The sequence below is a fragment of the Wasmannia auropunctata genome, unplaced genomic scaffold (assembly GCF_000956235.1).
Source record: "Wasmannia auropunctata unplaced genomic scaffold, wasmannia.A_1.0 LD336111.1, whole genome shotgun sequence".
NCBI classification, from domain to species: Eukaryota; Metazoa; Arthropoda; class Insecta; order Hymenoptera; family Formicidae; genus Wasmannia; species Wasmannia auropunctata.
In genome coordinates this window covers 2,503,432-2,529,638 of record NW_012026779.1, presented here as the reverse complement: position 1 = coordinate 2,529,638, position 26,207 = coordinate 2,503,432, and the positions used below count along the sequence as shown (strand labels likewise).

General features: G+C 38.9%; 10 protein-coding genes across 23 annotated transcripts in view; 5 read left to right on the top strand and 5 right to left on the bottom strand.

Moving 5' to 3' along the window:
• Positions 1–9: 9 nt before the first annotated feature.
• LOC105449415 (cystathionine beta-synthase) lies at positions 10–3,783 on the top strand. Of its 5 annotated transcripts, none has more exons than XM_011688668.1 (6): positions 10–75; positions 1,029–1,158; positions 1,669–1,778; positions 1,884–2,233; positions 2,335–2,859; positions 2,955–3,783. In XM_011688668.1, the coding sequence occupies exons 2-6, from the start codon at positions 1,076–1,078 to the stop codon at positions 3,387–3,389; spliced, it is 1,503 nt and encodes a 500-aa protein (XP_011686970.1). In that variant the 5' UTR covers positions 10–75; positions 1,029–1,075; the 3' UTR covers positions 3,390–3,783. The 5 variants fall into 5 exon arrangements, with proteins under 5 accessions (XP_011686970.1, XP_011686943.1, XP_011686952.1 ...); XM_011688641.1 differs by lacking the exon at positions 10–75 and adding an exon at positions 110–373; XM_011688650.1 differs by lacking the exon at positions 10–75 and adding an exon at positions 111–209.
• On the bottom strand, positions 2,476–4,932 carry LOC105449437 (trafficking protein particle complex subunit 6B). Of its 2 annotated transcripts, XM_011688689.1 has the most exons (3): positions 4,578–4,932; positions 4,048–4,480; positions 2,476–2,567 (listed from the first exon to the last, which is right to left on the bottom strand). In XM_011688689.1, the coding sequence occupies exons 1-2, from the start codon at positions 4,701–4,703 to the stop codon at positions 4,079–4,081; spliced, it is 528 nt and encodes a 175-aa protein (XP_011686991.1). In that variant the 5' UTR covers positions 4,704–4,932; the 3' UTR covers positions 2,476–2,567; positions 4,048–4,078. The 2 variants fall into 2 exon arrangements, with proteins under 2 accessions (XP_011686991.1, XP_011686981.1); XM_011688679.1 differs by lacking the exon at positions 2,476–2,567 and having other exon boundaries at positions 3,808–4,480.
• Positions 4,933–5,065: 133 nt separating this feature from the next.
• On the top strand, positions 5,066–7,210 carry LOC105449445 (cyclin-dependent kinase 20). Of its 6 annotated transcripts, none has more exons than XM_011688719.1 (8): positions 5,066–5,165; positions 5,403–5,591; positions 5,719–5,907; positions 5,997–6,233; positions 6,302–6,483; positions 6,603–6,648; positions 6,849–7,031; positions 7,119–7,210. In XM_011688719.1, exons 2-7 carry the CDS (start codon positions 5,406–5,408, stop codon positions 7,002–7,004), a joined length of 996 nt encoding a protein of 331 aa, XP_011687021.1. In that variant the 5' UTR covers positions 5,066–5,165; positions 5,403–5,405; the 3' UTR covers positions 7,005–7,031; positions 7,119–7,210. The 6 variants fall into 6 exon arrangements, with proteins under 6 accessions (XP_011687021.1, XP_011687014.1, XP_011687002.1 ...); XM_011688712.1 differs by having other exon boundaries at positions 6,302–6,487; positions 6,607–6,648; XM_011688700.1 differs by lacking the exon at positions 6,603–6,648 and having other exon boundaries at positions 6,302–6,529.
• LOC105449484 (39S ribosomal protein L37, mitochondrial) lies at positions 7,101–9,070 on the bottom strand. The gene is made up of 7 exons (XM_011688742.1): positions 8,938–9,070; positions 8,596–8,781; positions 8,290–8,514; positions 8,094–8,213; positions 7,902–8,008; positions 7,639–7,821; positions 7,101–7,547 (listed from the first exon to the last, which is right to left on the bottom strand). The coding sequence occupies exons 2-7, from the start codon at positions 8,769–8,771 to the stop codon at positions 7,126–7,128; spliced, it is 1,233 nt and encodes a 410-aa protein (XP_011687044.1). The 5' UTR covers positions 8,772–8,781; positions 8,938–9,070; the 3' UTR covers positions 7,101–7,125.
• Positions 9,071–9,474: 404 nt separating this feature from the next.
• Positions 9,475–11,626, bottom strand: LOC105449405 (very-long-chain (3R)-3-hydroxyacyl-CoA dehydratase hpo-8). Its single transcript, XM_011688622.1, has 5 exons — positions 10,962–11,626; positions 10,634–10,748; positions 10,079–10,317; positions 9,797–9,978; positions 9,475–9,706 (listed from the first exon to the last, which is right to left on the bottom strand). The coding sequence occupies exons 1-5, from the start codon at positions 11,039–11,041 to the stop codon at positions 9,624–9,626; spliced, it is 699 nt and encodes a 232-aa protein (XP_011686924.1). The 5' UTR covers positions 11,042–11,626; the 3' UTR covers positions 9,475–9,623.
• Positions 11,627–12,138: 512 nt separating this feature from the next.
• Positions 12,139–15,042, top strand: LOC105449396 (glycerophosphodiester phosphodiesterase 1). Its single transcript, XM_011688611.1, has 5 exons — positions 12,139–13,373; positions 13,680–13,855; positions 13,983–14,184; positions 14,266–14,495; positions 14,594–15,042. Exons 1-5 carry the CDS (start codon positions 13,038–13,040, stop codon positions 14,733–14,735), a joined length of 1,086 nt encoding a protein of 361 aa, XP_011686913.1. The 5' UTR covers positions 12,139–13,037; the 3' UTR covers positions 14,736–15,042.
• Positions 15,043–15,129: 87 nt separating this feature from the next.
• Positions 15,130–26,207, bottom strand: part of LOC105449331 (dystrophin-like) — a 47,106-nt gene continuing 36,028 nt past the window's right edge. The window contains exons 1-11 of one of the 3 annotated variants that reach the window (XM_011688489.1): positions 18,987–19,083; positions 18,272–18,405; positions 17,982–18,189; positions 17,535–17,778; positions 17,336–17,447; positions 17,105–17,271; positions 16,911–17,020; positions 16,599–16,821; positions 16,151–16,484; positions 15,782–16,075; positions 15,130–15,705 (exon numbers count right to left, since the gene is read on the bottom strand). In XM_011688489.1, the coding sequence (XP_011686791.1) occupies positions 15,584–15,705; positions 15,782–16,075; positions 16,151–16,484; positions 16,599–16,821; positions 16,911–17,020; positions 17,105–17,271; positions 17,336–17,447; positions 17,535–17,778; positions 17,982–18,189; positions 18,272–18,371 (1,914 nt within the window). In that variant the 5' untranslated portion in view covers positions 18,372–18,405; positions 18,987–19,083 and the 3' untranslated portion in view covers positions 15,130–15,583. The other 2 variants (XM_011688506.1, XM_011688498.1) reach the window with 2 other exon arrangements.
• On the top strand, positions 19,206–21,753 carry LOC105449343 (serine/threonine-protein kinase RIO1). Its single transcript, XM_011688519.1, has 5 exons — positions 19,206–19,559; positions 19,720–20,756; positions 20,840–21,042; positions 21,109–21,393; positions 21,479–21,753. The coding sequence occupies exons 1-5, from the start codon at positions 19,498–19,500 to the stop codon at positions 21,581–21,583; spliced, it is 1,692 nt and encodes a 563-aa protein (XP_011686821.1). The 5' UTR covers positions 19,206–19,497; the 3' UTR covers positions 21,584–21,753.
• LOC105449353 (DNA repair protein XRCC3-like) lies at positions 21,986–23,714 on the top strand. The gene is made up of 5 exons (XM_011688529.1): positions 21,986–22,240; positions 22,365–22,559; positions 22,941–23,071; positions 23,177–23,383; positions 23,448–23,714. The coding sequence occupies exons 1-5, from the start codon at positions 22,225–22,227 to the stop codon at positions 23,655–23,657; spliced, it is 759 nt and encodes a 252-aa protein (XP_011686831.1). The 5' UTR covers positions 21,986–22,224; the 3' UTR covers positions 23,658–23,714.
• Positions 23,700–24,919, bottom strand: LOC105449361 (RNA pseudouridylate synthase domain-containing protein 1-like). 2 transcript variants are annotated; one of them, XM_011688542.1, is made up of 4 exons: positions 24,616–24,919; positions 24,303–24,546; positions 23,946–24,222; positions 23,700–23,872 (listed from the first exon to the last, which is right to left on the bottom strand). In XM_011688542.1, the coding sequence occupies exons 1-4, from the start codon at positions 24,835–24,837 to the stop codon at positions 23,725–23,727; spliced, it is 891 nt and encodes a 296-aa protein (XP_011686844.1). In that variant the 5' UTR covers positions 24,838–24,919; the 3' UTR covers positions 23,700–23,724. The 2 variants fall into 2 exon arrangements, with proteins under 2 accessions (XP_011686844.1, XP_011686853.1); XM_011688551.1 differs by having other exon boundaries at positions 24,303–24,534.

Genomic DNA, 26,207 nt, shown 5'->3' with positions numbered 1-26,207 from the left:
TGCCTTCCCGTCGACGGGAAACAACTCAAACAGCGCGCGTGACAACTGCATCCCGATGACAGATGGCAACTGTAGGTAAATTTCATGAACGGATAATCGGATATAGCTGCAGGTCGAGACGGTCGAGTGGTCCAGTTGCTCCAGTCTACGGCAGTCTGCGGCCTGTGCCGTTTGGGGCAATCGACGCTGGTCTATACGGCAAGACGACTGTGAATACTGTGATACAGCCCAGATACATCCTCACATTTACTTCCTCTTTTATCTCACACTTGTATTTTACCGTATTTCCAACTTAACGTTTTGTGATAAGCCGTGCGTTTGTGCTCGGCAGAACCAATTTTACATTCCAATTATTCGTATCAATTTAACGCAGGTAAAATATTGTTACGGTAAGATTGCATCAGAGAGAATTGCATGTATCATTTAAACAGTTACGAAATGGTAGAGTGTCTTTCCGGAGTTAATTTGCCGTGTTTCGTACGTAGCGAATTCCGTCAGATTCCTGTTGGCAAAGTGTTTGTCGACGAAGTTCGTAAAATTTGTTTTCGACAGACTTGGCTGTCTGAGTTATCGCATCTTTTATCTGTGAAACATTCGCGGATTTAATTGTGCATGAACAAGAAAAAAAATTGCAAAAGAAGTAACTTTTACTGCCACGTTATCGTTTAAGACTGTTAAGGTGGTTTTATCGCTCAACGCCAACTTGATACGTTGTCACATAAACGTCACACGGTCGCATATGTATGTACAGTTTATGCGAAATGTTTTTATTGACTTACACTTGTTTTTATTTAATTATTAGTCATATGGAGAGACTAGCTTTTTACTGGGACTTGTTCGATAAAATCACCTTAATTTGTTCCGTTATAATTTTTTATAATTATCACATTAGCGAGACACGTAAACTTTAATAGAGCTTAAAAGATAAGATATATTTAAATGCATTTAAATATTTAAGATGCATTAAATATTTAATTTATCTGCAATATATATCTTATACATTATATATATATAATAATTTATTGCAGTTGGAGTTTTCATTTGACTGATTAATCAAAAGCAAAAGATTGTGATAATGGAACTGATGCGGCCAGACCGACCGTCTAAGTGTACATGGAAAGTGAATGGGGAAAATTCGCCGCATACGAAACAAACAAAGTAAGTTTATCTTAATTGGAAGCTTTAAGTACAAGTAACATATTTCTTTTTTATCTTTGTTATCTTCCCAATATAGTTTATGTATTTTGCCACGTGCACGCCATACGTTACAGCTCTTTGTACTAATTTTAACACATGAGAAGTTTCACCATATGCTCTGAGATATCAAAGTTTATCAGTAGACCGCACAAATATGTGCCAATCATTGTAATCACAATATTGTAATTATAAAATAAAAGCAAAGAGAAAACATTGCACAACTTGGCACAAATATTGCCATAAATTGTACTGTGCAAACAAGCATCACTGACGCATCACTGACAGTTAGTTATCATAGGACATATGAGAGTATTAATAACAGATAATAACATATTTGCGTTAGAGTAGCATTCGGTTTTGCAATTAGATCTACATGTTATTGTAATTTTTTATTCATATTGAAATATAGAGGTAATTATATTTTTCGTGTCAATTATATATATATATATCTATATATTTTTATTTTTTTAGCTTCCTAAATCGTAAGCAGATACTACCAAACATTCTAAGCGCAATTGGCCAGACGCCTCTAATTCGACTGAATAACATTCCTAAATCCCATGGGATCAAATGTGAAATGTGTTAGTAAAAAATTCGATAGGATTATATTTCATTAGAACAATAGAAATTTTCTCCTCTTTTGTAAGAAAATCCGATAAGAAAATTTTTCTATCTTATTGTCACAGATGCTAAGTGTGAGTTTTTCAATCCTGGAGGGAGTGTTAAAGATAGGATTGCGGACAGAATGATTCAGGACGCGGAAGAGAAGGGTCTGATAAAGCCGGGGTACACAATTATCGAACCGACCAGCGGCAACACGGGCATCGGCCTGGCGATGGCCGCGGCGGTCAAGGGCTACAAGTGCATCATCGTCATGCCGGAGAAAATGTCCAATGAAAAAGCCTATGTGCTTCGCGCTCTCGGTGCGGAGATAGTGAGAACACCGACCGAGGCCGCGTGGTACAGCCCGGAGGCGCATATCAGTGTTGCCCAAAAGTTGCAAAAGGAAATACCCAATAGTATCGTCCTCGATCAGGTGCCTTATCTCAATATCTTTTCTGAATATCCTTAAAATAATGATATATCTTTGATATATTTTTTAAATACAAATGTTTAATAATACAATATAATATACAGTATACAAATGCCGGTAATCCATTGGCGCATTATGACCAAACTGCGACGGAGCTGTGGGAGCAATGCGACGGCAATGTAGATTATGTTGTACTTGGCGCCGGTACGGGCGGAACTATATCCGGAATCGGTCGAAAGCTGAAGGAACTGTCGCCTAACGTGAAAATCATCGGAGTGGATCCTAAAGGTAGCATTTTGGCCTACCCGCCTGAGTTGAACGGGGACGGCGTTGGTACCTACGAAGTAGAAGGCATCGGCTATGATTTTATACCTACAGTCCTGGATCGAAAAGTGATTGACGTATGGATGAAGACTGAAGATTACGAGTCGCTGAAAGCGGCGCGAGAATTGATTCGCAAAGAGGGACTGTTGTGCGGCGGTAGCAGCGGCTCGGCACTCGCTGCGGCGTTAAAAGTCGCGAAAGATCTGCCCGCGGATAAACGCATGGTCGTCATCTTGCCGGACAGCATACGAAACTATATGACCAAGTTTGTGTCAGATCAATGGATGGTGGCTAGAGACTTTTTGGTAAAGCTACTTGTGTCGTACAGGATTTCTAGACATTTAAGATCTATTAAATTTGTTTGCAAATATTACTGAACATTTATTAAATTTCCTTTCAGCCATGCGAATCTTCGACAGAAGCGAACAAATGGTGGTGGAACATACCGGTGTCGAAATTACCATTGAAAAAGCCCATATTGTTAAAGGGGATGTCGTGCCAAGATCTCGTGGATTTCTTGAAATCCGCAAATCACATTCAGCAATTGTTAGTAACTGACGAGAAGGAAATACGCGTGAAGGGCGTTGTCACATTGGACGTGCTCTTTTCTAATTTAATCTCCGGTTCGGTGAAGCGAACTGATATCGCTGAGAAAGTCATGATCAAGCAGTTTACGAAAGTTACAGCCTCGACTACACTCGGTAAACTGTCGCGTATCCTCGAGAAAGAACCTTACGCCGTGGTTGTAAACGACGATGATGCCTTAGTCGGACTTGTAAATCAAAGCGAAATTTTTAATTTTATCACTAAGGATGATGATTGCAACGTGAAATAATGAAACTGTACAAAATGTCCGTCCGCATTGTACATATGTGATCAAGCAAAATTGTCACATGTGTGTGCATTCAGAAAATTAAGATTACATCTAATTGCATCATGAGGCTTTTTCCTTCCTAATTTTGTATTTGATACTATTTTCTTATATTTGTATAAATTGAACAAATTATTTATACAAAAAAAATTATAAATACAAAAAAATTGTCATGAAATGTATCAATATGATCTGTTTTAGATCTTGTTTATAAACCAGTAATATGGTATTTTTTAAATGTATTGTTTTATAGCATTTATACATTTTAAGCATTTAAACTTTACTTTCCATTTTTATAGTAATTTTATGAATGTAAATGCAAATACAGATGAGCAAATAAAAAAAAATGAAATAAAAATTGTTATATAAATGTAGGTATATATTAATTCCTTATTTCGAATATATTCTGGATTTACAGTTTACAAATTAATATATACATTGCATGATAAATATCAGAGCTATTTTATCTCTGAAAATAATCAATTATAATATATTTTCTTTTCACTAAATACAATAAAAATATATAATAATGATAACTGAGAAAATGTCTATTATACTTCCTTATATCGAGAGATTTCGATATATATGTATATTATCTTTTTACACTTCTGTATCTCCTTACCGCTTACTTCTCGACACGCTCCGGATGACGATTAAATTTTTTGAACTTGAACGTGAAATTTGCAGCTCGGTAACGTAGTGGTTTCCGCGGTGACGGTGCTGATGATGCCGAGATTCGCTAGACTACCGCGGAGGAGGCCGCAAGTGAAAGCCAGCAGGCGAGGGCTCTCCTTGAGGTACTGCTTGCTGTTGCTCGTCCCGACCTTGTCCAGCAACCTGAAGGCGTTGTCTTGCAACACGTACACTCCGTGATGGTTAGTCCTGAGATTGTCGATTTGTTTGTGATACAGGCTGGACCAGAAGTCCGTGCAGATGAACTTGATCATATCCAGCTCGTCCTTGAACCTGCTCCACTCCCTCGTCAGTCGTTCGATGATTCTGTAACCGACGCTGAATCCCATCCATTCCAGACGCGACAGCTCCTCCTCGCCTTCCTGTTGGAAACGAATTCTTACGTGGTAAATAACAGGACTTGTCACGCACGCCCAAACGGCCCATGAGAACTTGTCATTTGCACAGCTGATTACTCACCGCAGCGTTGGACGACCTGCTCAAAACGTAATTGACCAGCTCGGCGTGCAAATACTCGAAGAGGCAGTCGTCGGCCTCCCCGGATGCGCCAGGATTCGCCTTGGAATCAATTATCTGTTGCTTCATCGTTGTCGTCGACGGTATGTATCTCGTTTCGATTCGATTCCAGGGAAAGGTTTTCCCGTGTAATTTGACGCGTAAAAATGTACGAGTTGCAGAAAGAAAGCGTTAAACAATCTGGGCGCAGCCGTCAACTTTCCGTAGACTGTTAATCGAAAAAAATTACTCCTTCCGCACGTCCGACTGCAAAGTATCGCCAACGAGTACTCCAAAACACGATGTAACATATAGATATATGATAACTTTGACAGACAAGCACTCGCACATGCGCCGATGGAGCGAATGATAATACAGTGCACTACATTGGTAACCATGGAAACTGTAAAAGCACGCTTACTCCGCGCTGCGGAATAATCGTATCGTGCACCGATAATTAATTTTCCTTTTACAATTGCAATTGTAAAAAATACACATGAACGTTAATCTTCCTTTTCTATATATATTTATATTTAATAGAAATCCGGAAAAGTAAGTTATTCTGAGAAATATATATAGTTTTCAATATTTTCATCAATATTATGTATTTACAATAATTATATAAATGCATAATTAATTTTGATTATATAATTTTAATTATTTAAGTAATGTTTTTAATTTTTTAAATTTTGTACATTATTTCATTAACTGGCATATGTTTATTATATGCACAATTAACAGTAATATATTATTTGTAATTTGAATATTGTAAATTTCTGAATAAAACAGTACATGGAGAAATATATCATCAACGGTCAGATTGGCGAAGGAGCGCAAGGCTTGGTCCTGAAAGCGCACGATACGTCTAGGGATCAGGAAGTGGCGCTAAAGAAGATCCTAATTAAAAAGAGCGAGGGCGGTCTACCCGCGTCCATCATACGCGAAGTGAAAAGTCTGCAGCAATTCAAGCACCCCTACGTACGCTTCCTCTCACTCTAGTATCTTCTTAGCTTTCTTCAAATCCAAGAAAAATAATGTTTAAAGCGTTCACCGATTTCACGTATTAATTCAGCGGAATTTGCCATTCATTGCCATTTGTTTGCAGGTCGTGGAACTGCTGGACGCTTTCCCGAACGGTTTAGACTTCGTAATGGTGTTCGAATACATGCCAACGGGTCTGTGGGAGATATTAAGGGACCCCGAGATATCCTTGACGCTGGCGCAAATTAAAACGTACATGAAGATGTTGCTGGAGGGTATAGCGTACGTGCACGGCAAGAATATAATACACAGGGTATACATGGATTTTTATTTTAGAACAGATTCACACACACCCACATGTATGTAATCTCTTCTAAAATGTTGTGTGGAATCGCATTTTAGGATTTGAAACCTGCGAACTTGCTGATCAGCGACAAGGGTATCTTGAAAATCGCAGATTTTGGCTTGAGCAGACTGATGTGGCGGGACGGCACGAAGCCGTATTCGCATCAGGTCGCTACGCGATGGTACCGCGCGCCGGAGCTGCTCTACGGAGCGCGCTACTACACGTCCGCGATCGACATGTGGTCGATCGGTTGCATATTCGGCGAAATGCTGAACGCTTCCCCGTTGTTTCCAGTAAATAATTCCTTCTCCTCGCTGAAATTACTGAATTAGTGTAGCGATGCTGTCACTTGTAATTGCAGGGTGAGACCGACATCGAGCAACTGGCCATTGTTCTGAAGTATTTGGGTTCCCCTACGTCCGAATCCTGGCCCGAATTGAGCTCATTACCGGACTACAATAAAATCACCTTTCCTTACCACAAGAGCACGTCATGGGAGAGCATTATTCAAGACGCGCAGCCGGAAGCTATCGATCTAATCAGGCAAATCTTGATTTACAATTCGTCCAAACGTCTCACAGCTGAACAAGTAATATACAAGATTATATAATGACGTATAAATAAATAATGATGTGATACTAATAAGATATCGATCTAATCAGGCAAATCTTGATTTACAATTCGTCCAAACGTCTCACAGCTGAACAAGTAATATACAAGATTATATAATGACGTATAAATAAATAATGATGTGATACTAATAAGATATCTGTCTCGAATTATCCTCGAATTTTTGATTAGTTACTATTATTTTTCTCGCTGTTCTGCCATTGCTAACGTCATCGTTAGAGAGAAAACGAAAGAAGAGATACACATATAGAAATAAAAATGATAAATTATTGTTTCAGGCATTGTGTCACGTATACTTTTACTCCAAACCGTATCCATCTATGAAGACTCTAATAAAACCACCGCCGGATCATCGCCTTCGCGTAAAACCGAAAGAAATCGATCCGAACGTGCAACCAAGCACGCTTTTCGAAAATCTTTTAAGCATTGTATAACGATGATTGGCACGGTGTGTATTAATGGTAAGTTATTGATATAAGAAAACATAGCAAAGATATTCTTGGAAAAGATTTAAAAAAATCCGTTAACGATTTTGTTTAATTTAACAGATTTTATTTAACTTTCATTCCTGTAAAACGCAAGTATTCTTCTGAATACCTCCGGATTGTATCCCTCGACTACTGGTCTGCCATTGTTGTACTCGGCTTTCTCGTAAAGCGTCAACGGCGACAGGGCGCACCAGAAATTTTTCACACTGGCGTCACTGGCGTCCAACGAATTAAGTTGAAATACGAAGAAGTGGTAATTCTTCCCGTCCGATTGCACGCACTGCACAGTCACGGGCTCCGGCAGTTTCTTCACGGACGAACCGAATTTTTGTCGCGCGCAGGACGCCGCCGTGGTGAACGTTTTTAATAAAGTGCGACCGAAAATCTGATTCTGCGTCACGGGTAATTCCGTCAGATTTTTCACTTCCTCGGGATCGTAGTGCACAAAAATCGTGTGGACGTTCATCCAAGGCAATGTTGTACTGACAGCTATTATTAATATATATGATATTAAATACAAAAAAATATATAGCAGTATACTGTAAATAATTATACTGGAAATAAAAAGCATTAGACTTACGATACACGTCCCCAGTTTTGTAGAAGTTTGTCGTGTCCAAACCAATGGTGTAATGCATTGGATAAATATTCGGGATATCTATTTCCATATCGCTGTTAGAACTCTCTATCGGTTTCAGAGGATTTGCCGACATGATCGTCACGTCCGATCTCAGGGTAAATTGGATGAGATCTAATTCTTTATCTGAGAAATATTTTTATGTTATGCAATATTTGAGTAGAGAGTGTTTGAATACATAATATTTAAGTAATTAGATAAGTTACCAAAGTTTAAATTTGTGATCCCATCATACAATGCACATCGTTTCCGCGCGACATCTGGACCCGACAAGGATTCACAAAGTTGTAAAAATTTCCTGGACAAGTTACGCCTGCAAAAATACCCACGAGATAGGCGTGTAAATGTATATTATTTTTGCTGTTGTCAAAATAATATTTAAATCTTAACTCACTAACATTTTTCTGCAATTGGTTATGCCAAAGTCTCTAGGAAACACCCACGCAGGTCTCTCAGGATCCTTCCTCTTTGGTAGTTGCTCTTGATGAGCGTCAAATATATTTGAAGTATAAATTATCCTATAAGAGCACCAGGAAATATTCAACATATAAGTAGGATCAAAGAAAATTACTTAAAATTTTAAATTTAATATACCTTTTCACAATGTCGTCTACATGTTCTGGCAGATCTGAATATAAATCTTGAATGTAATTCGAAGAGCTGTTCGGCAGACACACAGTGTTTGTCAGTATCTGGGCTTGGCAAAATCCTTCCTGCAGAATATTGTGATCCTTAAACACCGAGCAAGTTCGAGCTTTCCAGTCTGGATGCGTTTCGTCAAACGCTGGTGGGTTTGGTATCAGAGACTCCACAGTTATCCTAGTGTAAAGGACAATTTGCAATTAGCATCAGATATCCGCGGTAACTTGTAAGAAAATACAACTCTGGAGAGAACAGTACCTTGGATATTCCTGTTTCGGGCAGGACACTTCTGCAGCATCCTTCACCAAAATCCCCAACTTCGACAAGTGTTCTTCTGTCCTGGTGTCAAATATTTTGCGTTCTCGCTTCACATACCACAATCTTTTAATAGATCTACCTATGTGTTGCTTGTATAATACCCACGTGAGCTTCATTTTACTTTATCTGAAACAGATAAATTGATAATAACAATAAATGCGAAAGTCTTGAAGGTTATGTGGTGTACTAGAAAAGCTTTTTTCTCACTTTTCATTAATATGTACTGAGTTCTTATCAAATTATATAAAAAATCGAATGACGGTATTCAACATCGTAACTTACATAAGCAGCAATAAAGTCAAATTGTATGTGTTTGTATTTTTTAAGTCTGCAATATATTTTTGATGCGTGACTGCGTAACCTAACCCCTTTTCCGACTCATAACAATTCCAAGCTGGATCGATAATACAGAAATTTTTGTAGTGGAAAATAAAATAAAAGAGCTCTAAAATTTATCTTAGCAACATCTGATATCAAAAACTGCATTCGATTATATAATTAGATTTGATATACATATATAATAGAATTCTCGTTTTGGGAATTTTAATTAGCAAATCACTTTTTTTTACAAATTTATGCTGTATAAGTATAAATTAGATGAAGCTAGAAATCTAGTTTCGATTGTAGAAAAAATTATCATAAAAACAAGAAAATTTGAGCAGAGAATAAATAATTTAAAAATATGTTTAGAATTTACATCATGGAATTATTAAGCATCAAAATCCAATTTTGACTGATAAAGGTTTTTCTCTATTAAATTATGTTATTTACTTTATAGCGATCTAATTCAACTTATTGTTAGAATAAATGCACTTTCTATCAAATATTTCTATATTTAATATTTTACCCCATTTATATGCATATATAATATCCATTTATAAATAACGTATAAATCCCTTGTTCTGTTTTTTGTACTTATAAACGTCATGGAAATGTATGATAAAATATTTATTATACATATTTATAAACTAATGTGTTTTCTTCGTAGTAGCACTGGGAGTGAGTATTTTCCGCCTTTGCGCGAACATGTGCAAATAAAGCGGTGGAAAACCTGCACAGTGTGAACAAAACATTTAATGAATAATTCATGATTTCGCGTTATACTATCCACATATATTATCCATATGCTTTTCATATTCACCTGGAATATAAGCTAGCATGGCAAATATCAGGAAATACAGGTAGCTAAACGTGAAGTTCCATTTGTTTGGCAGGACGTAACTCCAAGAGTCAGGATTAGCGCTGGCGTAATTCGTAGCGGCATAGAGACACAATAATTCGCCGGTCACGCCCAACGGATACAGTACGATGAACGTGGTGTATCTGAAAGCGCACGTTTGCATTTTTATATAAAATGCGACCTCACGTATAAATAAAGATAAAATGGTTCTGATTTAATGATGGTGCAAGAGATTAAGCTTACCTCAGCCAGACCAGTGGATATGGCACAATTCCCAAGACGAGATTTATGAAGTAATAGGAGTATCTAATGATTTCTGTAATGGACCACGCGATCAGAGCCATCGGAAGACCTGGAGATGCGGCAGCGTATGTGTAAGGAGTAGCCAGGATAACTAAGTTTACAATTAAGATGCGACTGAAGACTTGGGACACTGTGATTGCAACGCTGGATGGTACCAGCCCGATTGCTGCGTGTACTATCTGAAATAGAAAACTTCTATGATGCACTATACATAATTAATTATGCTTTAACAGAAAATCTACAAAAATCAGATAACATTTCAAGTCTATAATCTATTAAAAGATTTCTTATAATTTTTCCCTACAATATTGCAAATTAATTGCAATATTAATTGCAAATGTTTGCAATTAAATTCTAGTTTTTGCAATTTTCTTAGATTATATCCTGCTGCTTGATAATATTTGCAAAAATTCAAAGATTTGAGATTTGACTTGAAGTCTAATAATTATCCATCCTCAGATTATATTTAGCTAACTCTAAGATATTGTTAAATACCTCCAATATAGCTGCATCCTGAAAAATAATTACAGGTAGCTCGGTCTTGTCCCATAAGGTACTACCGGAGGAAGTGGTGTAATGTTGTATAATCTGATACAGTATGTAACCCCATCTGAAATAAAAGAAAATTTAATTATCTCGTCTCTCTTTTCAAAATCTTAAAAAAAAAGATAGAAAATATATACATAAAGAAAATTTTGTAATAAGCAGAATAAATAAAAGACATTTTTTGTGGCTCTTTGTTAATCCGTAAAAAAAAATTAATAATTACGTAAAAAAAGAATTTCGGATTGCTCATTTTGTTTGTTCACAGGCGAAAACGTACCCGAAGACCTGGGCGAGATTATACGACGCCAGATACAGCTTCGAGAGAGTGCCCTGTTTTTTGGATTTCGCTCCTGCCATGTCGTAACTCGTATGTGGAAATTTGTCGAACGCTACCTCACGGCCTCACGGCTCACGCTCGAATGATTTGCAACAAATTCAAGCCAGACACCGAACCTTTGGTCGACCCAGCCGAAGAACGTGGTCGCTTTTCAATATGTATGTTAACCGTCGAACATTAATTATTTATTTGAAATGTAGGTATTATTACCGCCAGCTACGTTCGTGCATATTCAGCATTTAATTTGAGAGGTTAGCACATATCGGAGTATTTATACAATGTATGCATATTTCGCAAATACGCAATCTTATCTCTGCCACTTAAGCGGCAGCGAGATATAACGATAGGAACGATTCCTCCTTCACTCCTCCTGAAATTTTTGCAGTTAAACTTTGTACTTTGTAGTTACAAACTTTGTGCTTTTATCTTTCTTTCTGTCCAGCGTTATGTCTCGTCTTGAGTGTAAAAAGTGCAACGAAGGCATAACTACAAAAAAAAAACACAAGAAACGCACTTTTTGTTACTCCGGAACTTACAACATATATATTACATATGTTCTAAGCTCCGAAAAGAAAAAATGTTAACGCTTCGACCTTCATATATGCTTCGATTCATAAAGCAATTAATGTAGTCAGTAATTAAGGATCGGCAGTAGTGACAAGCCAACTATATATATATATATATGCATTTTTGTAACTAAAAAAAGAAATTAGCCGTAAAAGTCTCTTTGATTATGATAAAATATTATTCTGTCAAGAGATAAAATTTATAATTTGTCGAACATTAACATATATACATATATACTATACGTATATCTGCATCGCGAATAGTGTGAATGAGAAACACGCAGAGATCATATTATTTTATTGTAATTATATAAGAACGATAGAAACCAAGTTACAAAATCAGCATGATGACTGTAATTTTAGTCTTTAATTGTATAGCTTCGTAAAAAAATAATCGGAGAGGTTTCATGGCAAAATATCTCTTCTGATTCTTAAATTTAATTTTCCTTAATAAATCTTTTTTATCTTACATCTTAATAATCTTTTTTATATTTCATCTATTTTTCTCTGAAAAAGATATTATGGCAAGTAAGCGTTAAATCGAAATTAAAGTTAATCCGTATTGATAAAAATAGACATCAGCCCGAAGATTTATAAGGATCGAAATTTAATCACTGAATTAAATTAATTAATTCGGAATTGATTCGGCAAGTTTGTTAATAAGCGTCTTGAAGAAAAAAAAAAAAATCGCGACCAATCGCGAATCTGAAGGCAAGAAACGCGGCGATCGCGGTCGTTAAATACAGCGAGTCATCGCGGCTGGCATAGGAACGCGCCTCAAGCTCGCGTACTCGCGTCGCGAGGCTCGCGACGAGAGTCGCGGTCGCGAGTAGCTTTGTTTTTGTTTTGCGCGTTTTGATCTTATACGTACGGTGCCTGCACACGGGGCCTCTCGAAGCCGTGGCGTGTAAAATCGTACGACGACGGATACACCGAGGCGAGAACGAACGAGGGATCGCGTTGGGAGATAAGGAGCGAGCGATAAAAGGGGAAGAGATAATCTCGAGGAGAAAAGAGCGTGCTCCGCTCACACTTGACATTTAGACTCCACGAAGACCTTCCTCATTCACGACACGTATTTCCGAGGGGGGTACGAAGATTCGCGCGAATTAACGCGCACGATCGCGCGACAACTCGGCGAATTGACTCCAATTGACTCGTGCGACTGCGAGGAACAATGACGCGCCCCGTCGCCAGGACGCCCGCCGCGCGAATCGTCGCGCCCGACGTCGCGCATCTCTCGACGGTCGGCTGCGATTGTGATTTATGAAGCAATAATATCTTATCTGAGGTAAAGACGCGGAGTGAAGACGAGACGCTGCACAAACACCCGTCTGAAATCCTCGCTCACTCTCTCTCTCTCTCTCTCGTGTATGGCAAGGCGGTGTGAAGGGAATTCTCATTAAATAGCACCTCCCGCGCGGGTGGAGAGAGAGCTCACAACGCCAAGATGTATCACATTTTCGAGTTGCTCGCGAACAGCGTTTTTCTATGGATATTCCTGCAGACCGCGTTGAGCGTGCTGGTCACCGTCCTGTACGAGTTTTGCGTTCCCTGGATCGTCTGGGGCTCGCTGATTGTCGTGGTAGCGCTGAAATTGGCCCGAGTGTCCCCCCCGGCCGCCAGCATCGTGCAAGAGGTGCTCGGCGTGAACCCGCTCCTCCTGGGCAAAGATAACTCCGTGCCCGAAAACCACGGTAACGGAGAGCAATATTGCATGCGAGTGGTGGCCCACCGTGGTGGAGGATACGATTATCCCGAGAACAGTTTGTTGGCTTTCCGAAATGTAAAGTTACACACTTCGACGTAGCTTTAACTTTATTATAGTACCTAAGATTTTTTCCGTTGGAGCTTAGACTCTCTTTCTCTTGTGTTTTCCAGTTTTGTTTCGGCTTGTTTAACATTTATCGTTGCTTAATAATGCACAAGGCGGTGGAACTAAAAAATATAATATAATATTAACGCATCGTCCTGTTTAATCATTAAATTTCTGTTGTAGTTTTCAGCACGCTAATTTTTTTTGTTTTTATGACAAATACGTTCGTTTTAGAAATATATTCCTTGCTAGATTATTTATATTTTTTTTTTACAGAGCAGAGGAAAGGGCTGCACCGCAGTGGAGCTTGACTTGCGCCTAACAAAAGATAACATTCCAATAACATTCCATGATCCAACGATCGAAAGACTAACAGGCCAGACGGGAATGATTAGTGAAATGACATGGGAGGAATTGAGGGAGTTTGACATAACTTACAATCATCCGCTTAAGTATGATTATATATATATGTATTTCAACTTACGATCGGAATACCTTTTGTATAAAATGCATGCTCATAACGTATCCCCTCGGGAGTATTTTAACAGAGGAACAATAATTTATGTTTTCGTCCCTAAGGAACAAATTTTCCGAAGGCGAGAAGATCGCACTGCTCGACGACGTGCTGCGAGAATGTCTGGACAGCGAGCAGAGAATAATTATAGATATAAAAGAGACAAGGATGGACGTTGTGCAAGTTGTTCTGGACGCGTACAAGAAATACCCGAAATTATTCCAGAGAGGCGTCGTCTCGAGTTTCAATCCGATCGTAGTGTACACGGTACGCTGTGTTAAACGTCGATTAATAACTTAAATTACATATCTATCTCGACGGTGAATATATCTTTAATTTTATATTCAGATTAGGAAGAGAGAGCCGCGCATTGTATCGAGCCTCGCTTGGAGGCCGTACTTTTTCTCGAGGATGTCGTACGCCGGTCTGGAAGCACCCGGCCCGGTACGTTATCATAATCCGTTCAAGCATTTGGGAGCGTGCATCTTTGAGACTCTGTACGAATGGCTGCTACCGCGTTTTGTCTATTACATCGTCGGCGTTTCCGCTATGCTGTTGCACAAGGATATAGTGAATCCGTGAGTAACGTTACTAAATCGGGCTTTTACGATTTCACATTTATATTTATATGTATATGCAAAAACGCGGGTGTACGCATATATAATTTTCATTCCAGACGCGTGATCGAACGATGGCGCGACCGCGGCGTCCGCGTGATGGCGTGGACGGTGAATCGGCCGACGGAGAAAACGCATTTCTCGAGGTTCCTCAAAGTCACCTATCTAACCGATACGCTACATCTAGAGAAGGACATGTAGTAAATGTCCGATATATTTTTGTGTTCTCAGTATTAAATTTCAAAGACTTTTTGTACCATACACTGGCATTATGCATGTACAAATTTTTCTACTTTCGATTATATAGATTATATACGCGTCTTAATATCAACCATCTAGTCGGGTCGTAAAAAAAATTGATATGACGACTTACGTTACTTTTAAACATAGATTATAAGGCACTTATTTTATAATGTCTTGTACAAGGCGCATACATATATATATATGTATATATAGTATGTGCGAATAGCGATAATAAAAATTACTCGTTACACTGAAGAGATTTAAATGGACGGAGTTATTTCCCGCTATAGCGAGGTTCGTTATAACTTTCTAATTATCGAGAGTAAATTAAGACTACGTAAAAGAAAAAAAATTTTTAAGAGTGCATATTAAGTATATAGAATTATAAAACTTATCCACTTTCCACGCATTGTCAATAGGAATCTTTGAAATAGATCGTTTCTTTCATGATTGCACAGATATTATACACGCACAATAAATATATATATGTAAAAAGTATGGAAAAATACCTTTCCAAATATAATGGCCATAATCACATCTCTCAATTAGCGCTAAATATAGTTTGATTTATCAACGCGTAATATCGAATGCAATCTCCGTATTGCTATAGAATAATTAGATGATCCTTCTTTGGATAATGCATAATGTCATATAAAATGGCACATTTTATACATCGGAGGCCGATCAAAGGATTAAAAACGAATATCTAAGATTATAGCAAAATTGCAAAAGAGGAAAGAAATCAGTCGGTGCGATATAATAATTTTTAAACATACGATAACTAGATTTACGTTCAAGGCGTCTCTTCAGACGATGGTAGTAAGTTTACTTTTACGAGATTCCATACCTTCGATGAGGCCAGTCAATAGATCTTCCATCTCTGTGGTGGCGCGTTTCAATTTACAATTGTCATTGCCGTCGTATGATTCTGCAAAAAGCGCGTATATATTATAATACATCACATATTACGTGCACATATTTACGTGTCATGCTGCATAACTTACCGTCGAAGCAGTCATTGGCAACCATATTTTGCAATCTGTCCAATATATCATTAAGATCCCCTTGAATATTTTGTAAGCTACTGTGCTGCGAGTGTTTGTCGGGGCGCTGCAGAGAAGACGGCGTGTTGTCTCTGTGAATGCCAGTGGGCGATTGAGAAGCTATCAGTGACGTGTCGTTGTCTGTACCACTAATCGCGTTGGCCGCGTAACTGTCCTCTTTGCAGTTCGAATTGCCAGCGGCCAACCACTGCGAGAAGCCACTGTCAGCTGGACTCAATTCTCTTCTTCTTGTTCCTAAAATTTTAACGAGCGTTCGTGTAAATTATTTACAAACTCTTCCTCATTATGCACAACGTACTTCGTACTCACCTCCAATCCAAGTACTTAATTCTATACGATTACTTTCTGATATATTAGCGAATCCCGTGCTCGTAGAGGCCTCTTCGGCGCAAGGAAGAGCGTTGGCGTTATTCTCCTCTGCCGTACGCTCTATAGGTGACGACGTATTAAAATCCAACATTATTAATTTGTCCTTTCTGTGCTGCGATTTGGCTCCTTCCGTGCTGTCCTGCCTGATAATCGGGCTCAATTCGAATTCCAGCGGCAAGGCCGTTAATCTGGATGACAAGGGTGGTAGCATCGGGGTGCTCTGCATACGAGTGATGATCGGCGGCATTTGGGCCGTATCGGTGAATAAATATTTCTGCGAAGATTAGACAGCTTCAGTGAAAAATGCGTAATATCGAATGCAATCTCCAGTAAAATTGCAAAAGAAGAAAAAGAAATCAGTCGATAAACAATCTTCAACTTGCAGTACCTTAAGCATTTTCAATCGCTGCAGCTGAGACTCGATAGTCGCTCTGTGACGTTGTAGCCTTTCCGCTTTGGTGCCCTGTATGTCTAACAACTCGATTTGCAATTGTCGATTTTCTTCTTCCAAATCCATTATAATACTTTGTAATTCCTTTTGCGGGTCAGTCAGAATTTTTCTTCTAACCGTGCTTCTTAATGAGCCGTAATTCGTTCGTCTGGTCTCGTTGCTAGAAGGAAAAATGTTTTTTTCAATTGAAGAATTATCGTATAATTTTTTATAAACATGCAGAAGTGCAGTTTGTACGTGCAAACAAACCTGGCAGCGTCTGTAACCGAGTCCTCCACCGGGACTGTTCTGGTAGGACACAATCTCAATTTATTTCTGATCAATTCAAGGATAAGCTTCGTAATTTCACGATGTGAAGTCTACGAAAGAATTGCTTTTTAGTATCAATGTGATAATTCACACTTTAGAGAATAAGATTCTATAAACATTATTAGACATTATACCTTTACACAAAATTCGCGAATTGGGTGTTTCAATTTGTGCTTGTTCGACGTCTTCCCTAAGAGAAAACAGTCCTGGCATTGATGATATCCTGTGCATTTTAAACACGTATATCTTGGTCCCTGTACCGGTGTTACCTTACACGAGGAACATCTGATGTTGTGTACAACTGCAAGTAAAAGTTGTTCATTATTATATTTACGCACACGAGATTTTTAATTTCCGTCACTTACTGTGTTCTGCGGATTTTATTCGATTGAACGTCGTTATCCAGACCAGTAGTGGAGGTTCCTGCATGATCCACGCGGCAAACTCTGCTTCAGTAACCCCAAGGCCACCTTGAGACTAAAATGAATCGTCAAAAAAATGATTTAATAGAGCTCGTTTTTTAACATAATTATGAACATGAGAAAGAAACAGTTTTGTTCGTACCTTTACGAAACAGGCATCTATGTGCGACTGAATCTGTTCGTATCCATACGCTATACTTTCTCCCAGCATTTCTGTTATTTTGCAGACATTTGTCAGCAAGGTATGTAAACCAGCTCGCGATAAGCACGCATTGTGATTGGCCAATTGTTGATACAAGTATCCATATTTCTCTTGTAGCTTACCACTGCTCAATAATACCAATGCAACTTTTACTGAAAATACTAAGATATTTCCAGTACTTTGTCTGCAATGTAAAACACATTTCTGTATTAGAATTGCTTATTTTACTGTAAATGTTAATTACTAATAGGGCGGGTGTATGTGTTTAAAGAGATACTTAAAAAATGACAGAGATTACAAGTACAGTGATATTGTACTTAAAAAATTACAGAGATTATAAGTACATTGATATATAGTTAATGTAACACAAAGCGATTAGAGACTTACTTGTCAAAGGTATTCAGGATATAACTTGTGGCAAGCTTGGTCGCAAGATCAACGTCGAAATTGAAATTACTTTCCTTCTGCGCCGCGAAATAGATGTCAGACAGAACGTCCTCGATTTCACTCGGGTCTAAGTTAACGCAATTTTCAGTGATGGAGAGCCTGTGACGTTCGAAGACTCCTGCTATTAATTCCAGCTGCACGTGCACCACTGAGTAAAAATAAAATAAGGTTTGAGCAAAATCAGCAATGTCCCATTCGGCAGAAGGTCAGATGAGGAGAAGACTGCTCACTGTTCAATTCTCTATGTAATATCTGCATCTTCGCAGCGGTTCTGTAAGACGGATAACGAATAGCGTTGCACTCTTGCATGGACCGCATAATTCCCTCCATGATGGAATATCGTTACTGTGAGTTTGACGTTTATCTGTAAATATTCCACAAGCATGTAAGTTTAAATCCTTGCCAGTGGCAGTTCATGGAAAATAATTTGTTTGAAAATCACTAAATTTGTAATATTATTTGTTAAGTTTACACAAATAAATTATTAACTTTATTGGTAAAGCAGAACAATGAAGTAGATAAATTGCGAGATTGCAAATCGATATATTTCTGTCTCCAATTATAAACATTTATTATACAATCTATTTAATCTATGTATACGGCATTAGATAAAAAGTAATATTAATTGTGCCAATACAAGATCATCGAATTAATTGTAGTGCGAAATATTACGCCTGTTAGCATTAATTGTCAAAAGATGTGACATTTAACCTTCTACTCGTGCAGCAAATAGTCTAGAAAAAGAGTTTTTAATTACAACTGACGAATATAAACAATTATTTAACATCTTCCGATATCTCTGATAAATTAAAAGGCGTGATCGATTCCGCGACGTCAGCTTCGGTAAGAGACATAAAAATATATCAACGTGAAGTTGAAATAAATCACAAGTGCGCCGGAGGACAGTACTCAGTACTGTTACGGGAATTATCAAAAGGAGCTTACTCTCTGTCATCTCAACATAATTTCGTAGTTTAAATATTGATGTAAACAAAAGAACGATCTCTCCCTGCGCTTGAGCCACGAAACGTGGAATGTATAGAGCGCACAAAACTCGGGGAAACGCGAAGGTCCACTAGCGGACGATGGAAAACCGCACGTAACCTCTGACCTAACCTAACCTGGGGATCGGACCAATCGTGCTCCGATATCAATTCCGTTAATAATCACTCATTATGTACGGAACCGTGTGTGAACAAATCTATTAATTGCACAATATTGCATTGCTCGAAGAATTTTCTCAGGTGAGATTAGGCCTTATTGCGATTTAGAAAAGAAAACACATAAAACGCACCGTCTACCCAACAAGGAAAATTATTGCGCACGTGCAAGGCGGAAGGTAGTATAAATAAACACACTACAAGACGTGGGCACACGTGTTGCGGCAAGACACTGTGAAATTCACGAAAAATAACAACAAACTATTGAAACGAGTTATTGGAGGAGACGCGCAGTCATGTTCGCAAAATTCGAGGAAGGTCAATTCAGCGACGCCGACGAGGATGCACCGCCTTGGCCGTAAGTTCCATACATTTGGCTTAAACAATTTAATTCTCGAGGGTAACCTTGAAAAACTGTGAGTCGAGGAACAAGGATATTCGCAAATCTGTTGCATTCACCTTTATCGTCGCCTTTACAAGAGAAGGCCACTGTTTCACGTTGTATCACTTTTTCACAGGCCGAACACATTCAAAGGAAAACCTTCATTTAACGTGGATTCCAAGGGGCGACTCGAGAAACGAGTGGCCGATCTGCACATTGTAGATAAAGCAACGGTCAATGAGGACAACGATGAGGACAACGATGAGGACAACGATGATTATTATTGCAGCAGTGATTATGATCTGGATGAGAAGACGAATACCGTCGTAAAGACAAGTTCACAGAGATCCAACTCTCAGACTGCGTCCACAAAGGTAACGAATTACCAGCCCAAGCACAAGCTGCTGTCCCGTTATGCGAATAAAATTAATCTGGAGAAATACGGGGGTCCGTCGTTGCCAAGCCACGTGGCCAACGTGCTGATCGAGAGCGACAAGCGGGTCGACAAAGATCGCGTGAGGACGAAGGACAAGAGCGATCACGCGACGACCGAGAACGTGCTGGACTCGCGCATCAAGAACAAGCTGCACAAGCTGTTCGAGAGGGGTGTGCTGGCGGAGATAAACGGCTGCATCTCGACCGGGAAGGAGGCCAATGTCTACTACGCGCGTTCGAAGAACGGGGACGAGATCGCCATCAAGATATACCGAACGTCCATTCTGACGTTTAAGAATCGGGAGAAGTACATCCGGGGCGAATACCGCTTCGACCACGTGCACTCCCTGCACAATCCGCGGAAAATGGTGAAGGTCTGGGCGGAGAAGGAATTCTCGAATCTGAAGCGTCTGGAGCAGGGCGGCGTGCGAGCACCGCGGCCGATTCTGTACGGCGGTCACATGTTGCTGATGGAGTTCTTGGGCTCGAATGGCTGGGCAGCGCCCAAACTTAAGGACGCTATACTTACGGAATCAAAGTCGAGGACGTTGTACAGAGAGTGTATCGAAATCATGTGGAGGATGTACAACAAGTGCAGGCTCGTTCACGCCGACTTGAGCGAATATAATGTGCTCTATCACGACGGATCGATCGTGGTCATCGACGTTTCGCAGGCTGTAGATCGTGATCATTGCAATGCGATGGAGTTCCTCAGGAGCGACTGTAGCAATATTACAGGTATGACAAAGAGAAACATTTTTGGCACTCTTATTTAAAAAAAAAAAAAAATGAATTTGATATATATATTTTTTTTATTTCAGCATTTTTCAAGAAACACAATGTGGGAGTTATGTCGCTTCAAGCACTGTTCGACTTCATAACGGATCCAACTATAAACCAAAAAAACATGGACAAGTATCTGGACATGTGGATGCAGGAGGCAAGACAAGAGGAAGATCCACAGCAACAGCAAGTAGAGGAGGCAGTTTTCAAGCAAGCTTACATTCCTCAAAGATTGACTCAGGTATCGACGATTACTGCAAATGCACACAATGCATGATCTTTTAGTCTACTTTGGATATTTTCGTAGGTGGTCAATGCGGAACGCGATATAAATCTCGCCAAGTCGGGAAAAGATTTGATTTACAAGACACTGATAGGCTTGAAAGCAGACTTGTCGAAGCCTGCGGAAACGCCGGAGATTCTCGCTAACAAGCACAAGGCAGATAAAAGTACGAAGGAAGGAAGCGATACTTGTACGTCTGCCGAGGATAGTGCCGATTCCGATAGCGAAAGCGAAACAGGCAGCGAGGATAATAAGAGCAAATTCGTAAATTCGGCCAGGCCTAGAAACGAAAGTCCCGAAAGTAGAAAAGTATGATATGTATTATTCATTTCTCTACGTAACTATGTATATTAGTTTTTAGTAGTCTTAGTCTAATTAATTTACTTAATCTTAGGCACGCAAGAAGGCGATTAAAGAACAGCAGGCGGAGAAGCGGAAAGTCAAGATAAAAAAGCACGTGAAGAAACGTAAAATAAAAGTATCAAAAGGAGGAAAATAGATGTATGAGAAAAAATTTAGGAAAATTAGTACGTTAATGTGTACATTAATAAGAAAATCATTTTATTTCTTCAGCTAATGGCTAATATGTTCAATTAATGGACATTAGTAATATTTAAACGTGCTCTTAAGTAAACTTACTTAAAAAAAAAAAAAGAATACACACAAAAATAGCAGGACGTGAATTATTTAGGAATATTTAAAAATATTCGAGAGTAATTTTACTTGGGTTCATAAAATGCATACATTACTTTTTTTTAACATTAGACGCGTTTAGTAAATAAAGCAGATTAGTGAACGCTCACTTAATATGATTGATTTTTGCCGTTCTTTGCCGGATCTGAGTAAATAAACTGGTCGTAACAAAGAATTGAGCGCTCACTGATCAAGCCTGTTCTGCTGAACGCGTCTATTGTTTAGTACTTTTTTGCTTTATTTTGTAATTTATTTCTTACTGTGGACAAAGAATGGCGCCACAATCGCGAGGAGCATAAAGACTATAAAGAATACCATCTGACATTCGATTTGCCAGAGCATGCTCGGGAATGTTGAGATTCAAACTGTTTGTCCGAAATTTCAATTGTCAAACAATGTAAAGATTGTATATATGATACAACAAACGCAAGGAAAATCAGCTTCGAAATGGAAGATCTGCTAGGTATTGTCTAAGAAGGAAAGAAAGAGCATTTTTTGAATCGGAGTAACATTTCGACATTCGCGACTGCACACACGTGTATGTACTTATTCATAAAATGATTTTTATCGGTGCGACCGCACGCTAGTGACGGATGCAGCCTCTATTGAGGAGAGATTTTTGACAACCGGTTGCGCGAGGCTCGATGCAAAACTCAAGGGCGGCATACCTTGCAGGGGTATCACGCAGATTTACGGTGCCGCCGGCACCGGCAAGACGCAGTTGGCCCTGCAGTTGTGCCTCACCGTTCAATTGCCGATAACCGCGGGCGGTCTCGGAGCTGGTAACGTTCGAAAAGTTTAGGGAAAGATGCATGATGACCTGCGCGAGAGTCTGAGAGTAAACAAGAGACTTTTCTCGCATCTCTGAAACACAATGCTCTATCTTTAAATTGTTGACACGAATACCATCTTTATATTATTGCGAGTATATTGATATATTAAATATAAAGTGATATATTTAAAAAAAAGATAATATGATCAAATTTACGAATAATACATTTCTACTTTATATTATATATTTGATATATTAAAAAAAGAATTAATATGATCATGAATACTAAATTTCTACTGTTATTTTCGATCCTTTTTCTATCTAAAATCCTCTTCAAATGTTCACGCTGTTATTATGAAATGTTTATGGTGAAATCATTGATGTTTAACAGGTGCCATATACATTTGCACAGAAACTGCTTTTCCCTCAAAACGCTTGCAGCAATTGCTGGAGAACTCGGAGATAGCTAAAACTCATTCTGTGAATGGGGATGTGATACTTGTGAGCCATATAGCTACCAATGTAATTAAAATATTATATCTAATAAAAATATCTATAATTTAGAGGTAAAGCAATCTAGAAATTATATCACTAACTCTGCATCCAACTCGCTAACGAATGTTAAAGGAGGAACTGGTGCAGTGCCTGCAACACAAAGTTCCAGTGCTGATGAATACTCGTAAAATAGGATTGTTAATCATCGACTCGATAGCTGCTCCTTACAGAGTAGAGGACTGGAGAGATGAGCTACAAGGCAAAACCAAGAGGAGCATTGGAAGGCAGTTACACGAACTTTGTAAAAATGACGACTTGTGCGTGATTTGCATTAACCAGGTAAACACAATTTTAGACACACTGTCATATCGTGTGTGCTGATACATCTGTTTTTTTTTTCCAGGTTACCGCGGTTATAGACGGTCACAGACTTATTTCTGAAGACGCGGATGAGCAACCAGCTTTAGGATTCACATGGTCGAGTATGATAACAACATCTATATATTTCTACAGAAGGATCTCGCGATACGCCTGCGTAATGCTAGCCTCGCACTTGCCGAGAATCGCTTTCCCATTCGAGGTGACCGAATCTGGTGTCAGGGCGACTGAGTAAAACCTACGATATTATCTGAGTGTAAATAAATAAATCTAAGTGTACGCTAAACAAAAACATGTCAACTTTATTCCGTAAGTTTGTATATGTCGCGAAATATATTCTCGTCCAAGCTTTTCGTTACATTCGTCGCTTTGTAATCGGACAGTATAGAGGCGTCGAACGGATCCGCCGTTCTCACATCTATATTTTCAATATCACAGTTCAATATTAACCTTGAAAGTAAATATGGCATTAATAAAATTATGTGTGCGTCCCAAACGGCGAAATATTCTATGTTAATTGTACCTAAGAGAATGAAGGTAGGTCCTGCGAGGCTCTACATCTTTGCCCTCGCTGTACGTATAGTCTCCTATGACCGTATGACCGATATGATGGCAATGTACTCTCAACTGGTGTCGTCTACCCGTGCCGGGCGCTAGCAAGATTTTGGTGGCGGGCTTGCCTTTCCAAAATCCACGCTCCAGCACCACGAGCGTTGTGTAAGATCTGCGCGGCTTGTCGCAAAAGATACTGTCGCTCGTGCACATCTTATGATTGCCGGACTTCTCTCGAATATCAGCACCTAGACCGGAGGAAGAGACCAAGCCTGTAGGGCTCTTTGTCAAACCGTTTGTCATTACAATGGTCGTTTCAATTTCTAACCAATAGGCTTGTCGATTACGATATGAGATTCGTGTATGTGGCCGTGTACCAATGCTAAATAGAACTTTTGCACTTTGTGATTCTCGAAGGCGGACGACGCCGCTCTGGCCGCCCTTTTGTTCAACGCTATGCACATGATGCCGCTCGTGGGATAGTCCAGCCGGTGGACAAAGTGGAATTCGTGGCACAGCCGTGGATTAACCAGGTCCGGCAGCATCTCCCGCAGCTCCGTCTGAAGAGTATTCTGAAAGCGTTCAATGCCTGACTTACGAACACGTTAATGCGGCACGCCTCGTGACGAGGACGTCCTCACCTTTCTGTCAGGATTATTACTGTTTATGTACATGTCATACGGCTTGTTGACTATCAAAAAGTTCTCGCTGCGGTGCATGATCCGGACGGGCCTGTGCTTCTCGTACCAATCGTTCACCAGCCTTTTGATGCACGTGCGTATCAAACGGATTATCGTGTACGTGAGATTGCAGACGATCAGCGTGCACGTGTGCAAGAATCTGTTGACGTTTACCCTGACCATTGTAGAGCAAGATGTTTATCACGACGCCGAGCGATGCTTCCACGTCGCGGCCATTTTCAGTTATGTATACATACATACACATGTGAAGGGAACGTTGTGTATGTATGTATGTATGTATTGTATGTACATGTAGAGTATTGAAAGAATACATAGACACATGCGTGTATTTACAAATAAATCTCATATTTTTGTGTTGTAAATTTATTTTACAGCAGTCAGTAATTCTGTGAATCATGGCATGTATACATATTATGCGCCGGATTTTCGTATACACTTCTGCGAGCTTGCGCGATTACGCGATGTAAACATGATGCGAGAAGCACGCAGATGCGTAAGAGAGAAAACAAGAACGAACGCACTTTTTTTTTGAAGGCGATTGAGAGGAATTATTTTTTTTGTTTCCTTTAGTCCCAGGTTATACGTTTTCCTTATTTTTAATTTCTGTTCTCCCTTAAATTATTTTTAACTTTTTTGCTTCCCTCAATTTTCTAAATTTCAATTAATAATTGTTCAATATGATCATAATGTTTATACATGTGCTGTACATGAAAAATTAATTTTCATTGCAAAATAAGTGAAAATATAATATATTTACTGGATCGTATAAGTCAATGGAAAATTTTGATTTGTTATTTGAAATAAGCAATATAATATCTACATTTGCGATGATAATAATATATTTTTTAAAATAAATTTGAAATAATAAATATTTTTAATAAAATAATTTTCTAATAAAATGAAAATAATAAATAAATGTTTTTTTTTTACTCCCGACTGCCGCCAACCGAAGGTTGGTTTAACACCGATATATAGCCTGTCAGTGGCAAACAACGCGGGGATTGTTTTCTTTTCTGATAATTGAAATTTCGAATTTTTAACGTCGTGGATTATCACATGGATAATTGATGGTGATCGGGAGCGTAGAGATTTGTATGCCGACATAGAACGGCTACGTTCTCATTTACACAGGTGACACAAAGCTCGCGCCGAGATAGATACGTATCTAGAGAGGAATCGTGTGCCACATACAAAACATCTTCTCTCGATGTGTGTATTCGCACAAGGAGATTGCATCCCGTCGTGTCTGCTTAATGTAAAATGTAATCGAGCGATCGAGAACGAAAGGATTTTTCATCTCATTACATCATATTTTATTTGCTGTAGCTTTCTACAACATCAACAAGTGATTAAAGAATCAAACGTATAATAAATTTACACAAGAATAAATCTTGATTATCACAAATGCATCGTTCAAATCAATCAAGTTATAATTCAAACATAAAATTGTACATTATTCGCGTTAATGTACAATTTTATGTGATACAGCCAAAACAAATTTAAAGTATATTAAATCTTCGGATGCAAAAAAA